General features: G+C 42.9%; 1 protein-coding gene across 3 annotated transcripts in view; it reads right to left on the bottom strand.

Annotated features, from left to right (window-relative positions):
* LOC147019176 (calcium/calmodulin-dependent protein kinase type 1D-like) overlaps positions 1–10,000 on the bottom strand; it is a 64,790-nt gene that overhangs the window by 8,993 nt on the left and 45,797 nt on the right. For all 3 annotated transcript variants that reach the window (XR_015062666.1, XM_085899509.1, XM_085899507.1), the window contains exon 9: positions 3,264–3,351. Coding sequence is in view for 2 of the 3 variants with exons in the window: in XM_085899509.1 (XP_085755635.1) it covers positions 3,264–3,351 (88 nt within the window). In the remaining variant the exon portion in view is untranslated. The remainder of the gene's footprint in view (positions 1–3,263; positions 3,352–10,000) is intronic.

The following is a 10,000-nucleotide window of genomic DNA, read 5'->3' as shown; positions in this document are numbered from 1 at the left end:
TTCCTGCCTTGTATTGTCAACAATATGAGAATTATGTGGTCGGAGCGAGTTAAAATAAATAAATTTTAAAAACGATTTGGAACTTTCATGTTGCGTCCCATTTAAAATTCACGTAAATGTTCATCATACTTTTAAAAATTACATTTATTAAAACCATCATGATTTAACCGAACACCCAAACAGCCCAATTCCACTGCAAATGAATGGCATCTCAGCAAGTTGGTAAGGAATCGGTGGGGTTAACAGAGTACTACATGATATATTTCATCCAATGGCAAGGGATGTTTTGGATTGGTTTACTTGGATATCCAGGGTGTTTATAGTGTTTGATGTGGTTCGGAGAGGTGGCTCGAAGCTTCAGTTTATGACAAGACATTGCTCGAGGGATGAAATAATTGGTGCCATTTGATGCTAAGGAGGATCCTGGTGAAGAATCCTCATTCTAGGAAATGGATCAAGCTTAAAGAAAATTGACTGGCTTCTTCATCGTCCGTATGCAGCACAAAAGCTGCGGGACAGCATCATCGGCTGAGGGTGCGGCTGTGCTGCTGATGTAATGTCCTCCATAGGTTAGGGCAAGAATTCGTAATTTGTCCGTGGTGCCGTGGTGATACCTCACCGACTCTTTGCGAAGGACACCATGAGATCTTTAACGTCCATCAACTAACACCAGCAGACAGGATTCCCAGTTTAATGTTAATCTAAAGAACGGCACTCACATTGAGGAATCATCCTGCCTCTGAAACACCGGGATGAGTTTATAGCTGGGTCTGGATTCAAACTCAGGCTCGGCGGCTTAGAGGCGAGTGTGCCCATTTCTCGGCGATCTTTTCAGTCCTGAGGTTCCTCATAATGGTGTTCAGTAAACCACTCCATGTTTTTGCTCATGAATGAGGAAGTAATTTTATTTAAGCCCATGATTCAATTTTACATATTGTGTGACATGGAGTGGGACTGGGATGTGTGTAGCACTGTTTTATAGACAGTGGTTAGTTCCCTTCCCACATTTATTTCCATGGGAATGAAGCTCAGCAATCTCTAGTTCAAAGGGTGAGTTTTTGTGAACTGGAGTGATGTTGGCAACATCCTATACAGGGAGAGAAAGACCTCAAATGAATAAGTGAAGAAAGAGGAGAGACAGCAGGACAACCTCTCAACTAAGCATGTCGGTAAGACCCAAGTACTGATGGTGTTACATTAAGTGGCGGAAGAGACAAAAAGACGAGAGAGAAATGTTTCTCAATAATCAAAGACAGGAGTGACATCAGAAAATTAATGCTTGGTACATGGAGGTAGGGCAGTGATGGGTCAGAGATAAAGGCCTTCAGCGGAAGGACCTAGCTTAGTTTCTCAATCTCACTTTCAGCCCCGTCGACCATTAAACGATGCAAGGAAGTGAGAGGACAGATGTGGAACATATTCTCGATACACACCAAAAAAATATACCACCATGCCTTCAAATAATGCAGACGGTTTGAGCGATTGATTCTTAGGTCTATTTTGTTGGTATCTCACATGCTTCAATTCGGAGAAGTTTCATGGTTTTGTGCCCTCCCGAAGGATCAAAAGTTGCCGTCAATGTGTTTTGTCTTCCAGGCAGACAAAGCCAGCAGTTTTGTGCCATTGGTTTGTTTTAAAAATAAAAACCCTAAGTCAACTATGACAAAGTACGGGATAAACAGCTCCAACAGGATGGATTTTGGAAAGGTATCTCTGAACTGTCATGCAGGATCAGTTACCAACTTGGAATAATCCATTGAGCCAAGCCCTTTCTTGAACATTTTCAGTCCGTATGGGTGTACAAGATATTCATTCAGTGTGAAAGTTCCCATCTCTGGGTGAGCACCGCTAAATCACATCTCAACCCCTGGAGGTATCAGTCTAAGATGCCTCTCAGTTGGAAGCTGAGACTTTGGGTCTTTCTCCTCTCTCTCTTTTCCAAAATCTGTTTTTGAAATTAACCTTTCAAAGTAAGTAGCTTCTTTGAGATATGATCATTGTCATTTTTAGTCCCATTCTTAATAGTGAAGAATCCTTACTCTAATTCGCAGAATGGTGTTTGTTTGTCAAGCTACTCCTCCTACTCTTCTGGGCCAATTACATCAACACTAGCTACAGAGGATCAGCATGACCCCGATTAATGTATAGGGGTGTTTTTATATTTGACGGTGGTCTTGGGGTGGGGGGGAGGGGGGAGAGATGCAAATTTTCTATGTAAATGTGTATCATGTTGTGCCACTTCCAGGTGGGTGAGGGAGGGTATTACAAGTCTCCACTCGACAGTACAGTATTCCTGTCCTCACATTTTCCAGTGCAGTGAGGTGTTTTGAATTATAAGCAGAAGGTATGTTTTTGTTTCATGCATGTAACCCAGGTTTTGGGGATTTTTTTGCCTAAACAGAGCTGTCAGTTGCTTATACACCGCCCAAATAAATGTATGCGTCAAAAAATGTGTTGCATGTTTGGAACAAGATCGCCCATAGGGTGGGTACTCTGCTAGTCACTTAAAAAAAATTCTCATAGCCAGATCCGGATCTTCACCAAAATTGAACCAGTTCGTCCTTGTCACACACCGAACCTGCCTACCAAAACTTTGAGATATCCTGCACAAAGACAAACAAACAGACAGACAAAGACAGAGAAGAGGTGAAAACATAACTACCTTCCACCTTCAGTGGTGGAAGTAAAAAATAAAAATAAAATATACCATCAGAGATGGGGAATCCCCCACCATTGAATGAAAAAGGTCATACATATTCCAGATAATGAGGGGTGAATTGGAAACAAGACACCATTTGGTCATCATCTCGAAAAAGTTCCCCAGGGGTGAGGAACATAGGAACCAAAAATAATTGAAATCAGATAAGGAGTTTTCCATTTATTACAAAAAACATTTTTTTCAAGATTGCCACCCCAGTCGGCCATCTTGGATCCAGCCACGCCCAAAATCAATAGGGTTCTTCCTTTTCAGGTGCTACATGTGTGACTCAAATTTCAAATCGATATGGCGAACAGTTTATGAGTTATCGCACTCACAGCTATAAATGTTGACACCCGGATGGACGGACGGACGGACGACCCGGGTGACAACAATATCCCATTCCGCCACGCAGCGGGGGGGAAAAAACACTAAGAAAATCCAACCTCGAAATTAACAGCGATCTGATTGTTCAGTCAAACAACAAAATAGTTGTAAATAGAGGAGTGATTGTCCATATACCTTTACACTGTGGAGTGCACATGTTTTTAGTTAGTGCTCTCACCTTCCACTTGGTCTTGGCAAAGTTCTTGCGAATTTGGGCACTGACAGACTCATGGATGTTCCTCTCCAATGCTGTGTCACCTGCTATCCTGAACAGAGGAATAAACAAAGACAAGAGGAAGACGTCGTACAGAGCACGATGCTTGCAAAACCTACAAAACAAATTTGACCTCAAAAATAATTGGTGGTTGAGTTAAATGACCAAATATGCAACTCCTCTTCAAATTTCAGGTGAATCGGATGAAAATTGACAATTTTTGAAATTTGGCCTATGTTGACCTTTTGGTCCATGTTGACTTCAAAAAATAATTGGCTGGTTGAATTGAAATATAAATCCTCTTCAAATTTTAAGTCAATCAGATGAAAATTGAGGATTTTGGAAATCTCACCTAAGTTGTTGACCTTTGGCCTATGTTGACCTTTTAAACTCAAAAACAATAGCCTGCTTCCTTATGACAAACTCTATCATGTGGTGAAGTTTCATGAAGATCGGTTTAAAATTGTGACCTGTAGGTGACAGAGAGACAGACAGACAGACAGACAGACAGACAGACAAGCCTGTAGGCGGACATGGGTAGTAAATCAAATCGAATTTAGTCGTTTTTCAGTTGTTACGAGCCAACAAAAGCGTCCATAGCAACAGTTCTTTCTCACACATAACTAGGACATACCATGAACCTACCATACCAGTTTCATGTATATCTGACTCATAGTCTCTGAGATATAACGAACTTCGTTTTTTTATTGTTTTCGACCAGGGTTCATTCAAAGTCTATCTTCTCCGACAGTTTTCATAGGATCCAGATGGAATTTTTTGACAATATGGTTGAATGTACTGCCCACAGTCGCTCGTGGGCCGATTTTTGATTTTCGAAAACATTGATTTTTTTTGAAAATTTCAAAGGTCCGTTGCTATGCAACGGATGGGTCCATAGCAACGGTTCACATTTGCACACAAGTAGGTCATGGTGTTTACCTACCAACCAAGTTTCATCGAAATCGCCATTGTATTAACGGAGCACTGGACCGAACAGACATACACAGACAGACAGACAAACTTATCGACGGAAATACTGATAATAAGGGTAGACTATATTGACTATCCAACATACAAAGAAACAGACAGAATAACAAAATCGACTAACCAAACCAATATACCTGAAAAATATTCGACTTTGCAAGTAATAATTATTCAGGAGAAGTGTTCGCTCAAAGTTAAAACGCACCACTATTAAGAAAGGTACAAGTGGTCATTAAAAAGTTTCAAAGTTCCACGCACCTTCCCCCGAGTGAATTTAACTCGATAAACTGATAGATTTAATTAATACGGTGTTGATGTAGCACAGGCATGATGGGCCAAATGGCCTCCTGGATCCAAGTTGTGTGCGTAAACCTTTTTTTGTTGTAATTTTAACTTGGTGTTTATGGAATAACTGTCCAGCTGTTTTTATAGACTGTTTGAAAAACATTTTCAAATCAAATCAGATCAAGGTTGAATTCCAAAATATGCAGAACAAGCAATCGAAGGAGTAAAAAAACAACAACTTCAGTTCCATCGAGAAAAAAACAAAATGGAATAGTGCTGATGATAAAATATAAAACTACCAACTACCATGAAACACTTTATAAATGTTGTTTTCATCATACTGAACGTAGTACAGGGTGTTTCAAAAGTAAGAGAGCAATGAATGAAATAGTTGTGTTTCACGTGTTTGTTAATCTTAAAATTAAAATGTGTATATATATATATATATATATATATATATATATATATATATATATATATTACTAAAACTCTCATCTTGAATGTATGTATGTATGTATGTATGTATGTATGTATGTTCCCGAAATACAGCCAAAACGGTACAGGTTAGCGCAAAAATTTTTGGCCCATATTACTCATGATTCTCCTGTGGTGTGCATAATCAAATTTCGTTCATATCAGGCAACAAAAAAATTTATTAAAAAAATCAATTCCCGATTCAGTCAAGTACTCTTCCGGAGAATTTGATTAATGCAAACAACCTCAGCGGTATTGTTCGCTGAAGCTATCTTTTTTTTTTTCTTGAAATGATTTATTAAAAAACTGTCAAACATTTAGTATAGACAAAGAAAAATATATTTTTAAGCATAAAATAAACATCGCCATTTTCATCTGATACTTCTGTGTTAATAAATAAAATTGTATTTAGAAGATTACGCACAATAATTTCTTCGACTTTCTTTTCTCCATTTTTTTTTTTTCACATTGACGCACAATATCAAGTTTCGTTCAAATCGGGCAACATTTCAGAAAATTTTCAACATTTAGATATTGGGAGATGTATTTTGGGTCATTCAGGGTGCAACCTGCACCCACCCCATAATTTTCTTAACGATTCATGAGTGATCAATTTGATCCCAAAACAAAACAACAGGGAAAAAGAAAAAATAATAATACTTCAAAAGGAAGCACAGTGAATAGCATGAAATATGTTATATTACAAAATTAAAAAAATCAACATGTGTTCTACTACCAGAGGCAATCCGTCACGGAGGAGTACACTGCCAATGAAAAGATGAAAACGAAAATGAGGAGTATTGTAAGAGTACTCGGACGGGCCCGTAGGGGCGTAACTCGACGACTGGATTGGGGCATTATTTCAATTAGATCGGACCAACCGGATCAAAAATGGCCATAACTTGGGAAACATACTCAGGTCCCTAGCGTCATATCAAACGAAGAAGAATTGTGACGCCCCTCTCTCTCGCCCCACTCGCTCCCTCCAAGTCTCGCCCCTCATCTCTCCCCCTCCTCTCGCCCCCCCCTCTCGATTTGTGTTTCCCCCTCTCTCTCACCCCCTCTCTTGCCTCCCACGTCTCTCCCCCACTCCCACCCCCTCTCTCTCCCCCTCTCTCTCCCCCTCTCCCCCTAGTCTTGCCCTTCCTCTCTCCCCCCTCCTCGCTCACCCCTCTCTCGCCCCCACCCTTCCCATCCCCCTCTCCTTCGCAGATATTGGTCAACAGATAAATGGCCGTAACTTGGGAACCGCTCGTCCGATTAATATCAAACCTCGAAAAGGCACATCCGCGGGTCCCCAGCAATATTCATGGCAAGTTTAAATCCGATCGGACCGGTGGTCGTCCGGTTATTAATAATTTGGGAAAATTGGCATGATAAGGTGAGAAGGTGGAACGACACCTTCAGCTGCCATATATATACACCTTTTCAACACTGAAAAAGCAGTAAAATGGCCAGAACTTGGGAACCGCTCGTCCGATTCATATCAAACCTCGAAAAGGCACATCCGCTGGTCCCCGGAAATATTCCTGGCAAGTTTCAATCGGATCGGACCGGCGGTTTCTCGTTGTCGAGAAACGGCGGTCGCATACAGACAGACAAACAGACAGAGACACACACAGAGATTGCTGGAATTATAGATAGATGTGCATTTGTTGTAACCCCCCCCCCCAACCTGAGCAGGAGAAGTTTTTCAACTTTCACCACCCCCCCCCACCCCCCACCACAGTAGGTGCACTCGTTGCAACCCTTCCTCCACTGCCCAGAGTTGTAGTAGTTGTTAACCACCCGACCTCACACACTCCACCCCCAAACACACACATGCATTAGTTAGATTGGCTCTTACTTTTGTTTATTATGACGTCACGTAAACCTACAGGCATTGCAACAACTTTATATATCTAAAGGAGTAAAAAAAACATTTTGCTTGCTATCACCATGACAAATGTCCATTGATCAACTCAACCAACACCCCAGCAAGTAATTATGGAACAACATGCAAAAAACAAAAGAAATATATATATATATATATATATATATATATATATATATATATATATATATATATATATATATATATATATATATATATATATATATATATATATATATATATATATATATATATATATGCACACATACAGAGACATGACAGAAGTAAAGAGACCCTTTAAATTTGTTCATTTAATCTGTGTAAAGCAAGTTTAACTCAGCGATTTGACCTAATATTCAACTATTTATTTGCAGAAACGAGTTCCTGGGTCGTGTCTGACAATTATCTGTGCCTCGAACAGAGGGAGCACATGGGCTTTGCGATTTTCAGAGGACAAATTGTTGGCCAATCGGATGGTGGAGTCAGGTCAGGTCAGGTCCTCAGGTATGGGAGCATGCGCCAGAGCAGCGTGTTGCTGCATACCTTTTCCTCCGGTACTCCAGGGGCCTCCGTCTGGCGACCCCCCAAGCAGATGCCTGGCCCATCCCCATCTCCTTGAGATGCTGATCAACCTGCTGCAACCACGAGGCACGTGGTCGGCCCATTGGCCTCCTCCATGCACGAGCTCCCTCACTGAGAGAATCTGGTGAGCAGGATCAGTGTCAGGAAAACGAGCCACATGTCCATACAGCTGCAGCTGAAGCTCACGTACTAGGCAGGTAACAAATCTCATTTGAGTCTCTCTCAGCAACCACTCATCGGACACAAAGTCTGACCACCGATAGCCAAGGATACTCCGAAGAGACCTGGTACCAAAGGAATTAATTCTCCAACTCAGATCCTTGGTCAGAGTCCAAGTCTCACATCATAGAGCAAGACTGGAAGCACCAAGGACCTGAAGACTCAGACTTTCGTCCTCCCACACAGGTTCCGGCAGCACCACACCCCATGATCCAGTGAATCCATGACTCCCCAGGCCCGACCCAGACATTTGTTGACCTCTGGCTCACAGCCAGCAGAGACATGAATATCACTGCTAAGGGAAGTGAATATCTCTGTGACCTCAACACAAACAGGTACAGACATGATCGCAGTATCCAAGATGTCATTGAAAGCCTGAATCTTAGTTTTACCCCAAGAAGCCCATAATCCCAGTGGCTCAGACTCCTCATTCAGCACCTCGAGGGCCCCGGAAAGGATATCTAAAGTCTCAGCAAAGATGGCTGCATCATCTGTGAAATCAAGGTCAGAGATCTTGAGATTCCCAAACGTTGCACTGCAGCTTGCTCTCTCTGACATCCTCCCCATTATCCAGTTCATACAAGTGCTGAAAAGTGTGGGAGCCAGGACACACCCCTGATGAACTCCAGTAACAACTGGAAATAAGTCAGAAATGGTACCACCACATCTCACAACACTCTCAGTACCAGAGTGGAGTTCAGACATCAGACTGATCAGATTTGGTGGCACCCCACGAAGACCAAGAATCGTCCAGATGGCATCCCGATTCACTGAATCGAACGCTTTACAGAGATCAACATAGGCTGCAAGCAGCCCCTGCCGAAACTCTCGCTCTTCGGGTCCTCACCGAATGCAGACAAGGATATGATCAATCGTTGACCTCTTTGGTGTAAAGCCTGACTGCTCTGGACGATGGTGCTCAAGCAGATGGTGGCGAACCCTATCAATAATTATTTGAGGAAAGACCTTGTCCATCACTGAGAGCAGCGTCACCCCTCGGTAGTTGTTGCAGTCTTGGCGATCTTCCTTCCCTTTCCAGCGAGTGACAACAAGGCCCCTCTTCCAATCAGTTGGGATGATGCCTGTGTTCCAGGCAAAGCACAAAACTGCATGCAACGACATGAGGACAGCAGTTCCACCAGCCTGGAGAAGTTCAGCATGGATGCCACAGATTATAGGAGCTTTACCCCATTTCAACTAGTTCACCACAACCTGTGTTTCCACAAACGAAGGTGGACCACAGTTGAATGTAGGATTAGCAATCGGGTTTTTAACACCCCTGGCATCCAACTGGACAGCTGGTGGATCAGCCTGATATATCCACTCAAAGTCACCGGCCCAGCGAGCCTTCACTTCGGACAACTCTGTTACGAGCCTACCACTCTCTGCTCAAACTGCAGTACACCAAGGGATGGTCTTGGAGGAATACAATGCGTGAATTCCCCTGCAAGCAGGATGAGAATCACTTGGTCACAGGTAATGCTCTGCACCCTCACAGATTCCTCGCACATAGGCCTCCTTGTCCACGATTGGTGCACGTACAGTTTTACGCCACAGCTCCCTGAACAGCTCAGCTCTGCCATTCAGCCTGGCCCTGCGACTCTGGTCAATGGTATCCAGCATCCCTTGAGAGACAAATTTCTTCTTCACCCTATGGTGAGTTCCAAGACATCCACCAACAACATTAAGGACGGTGGTCTTGAAGGTGCTCCACAACTCTTCAGGATCCCCCAAAGCATCCAGACCCCCCAAGTGTCCACTCAGCCTGTTCACAAACTCCTCCGCTACCCTCTCATCATTGAGCTTGCAAAGATCCAGCCTAGGCTGGGATAGTACCATTCTCCTGGATTTAAGTTGCAATTTCAGAGTTGCTTCATTAAGCCTTTGGTCAGTATTGAGGAACTGAGCACTCTGGTGGACCCTGCAATGCTGGATCATCCTCCAGCCACCATCAATGAGCACATGGTCAATCTCCTTTGCCACACCGCCAGCGTTGGAATACTAAGTCCAGCGATGAGCCTGTAGGCACTGAAACCATGAACCAGCCACCTGAAGTCCACGACATCTTGCAAAGTCAAGGAAATGATTGCTAATCTGATTCACAGTTCTAGATCCATGGGGACCAATGCACGCCTCATAACCATCCCTATCAGTTCCAGTTGATGCAATGAAATCCCCCAAGACAAGAACAGTATCTCGCCTGGCGCACTGATCAACCACAGACTCGAGCGTGGCGTAGAATGCGTCCTTCATGGTGAGATCACTCGCCTCAGTTGGAGCATAT

This window comes from Eptatretus burgeri, chromosome 10 (assembly GCF_056783735.1).
Source record: "Eptatretus burgeri isolate ZD-2024b chromosome 10, Ebu_testis_v1, whole genome shotgun sequence".
Classification (NCBI taxonomy): domain Eukaryota; kingdom Metazoa; phylum Chordata; class Myxini; order Myxiniformes; family Myxinidae; genus Eptatretus; species Eptatretus burgeri.
This window is presented reverse-complemented; position numbering and strand designations above follow the sequence as displayed.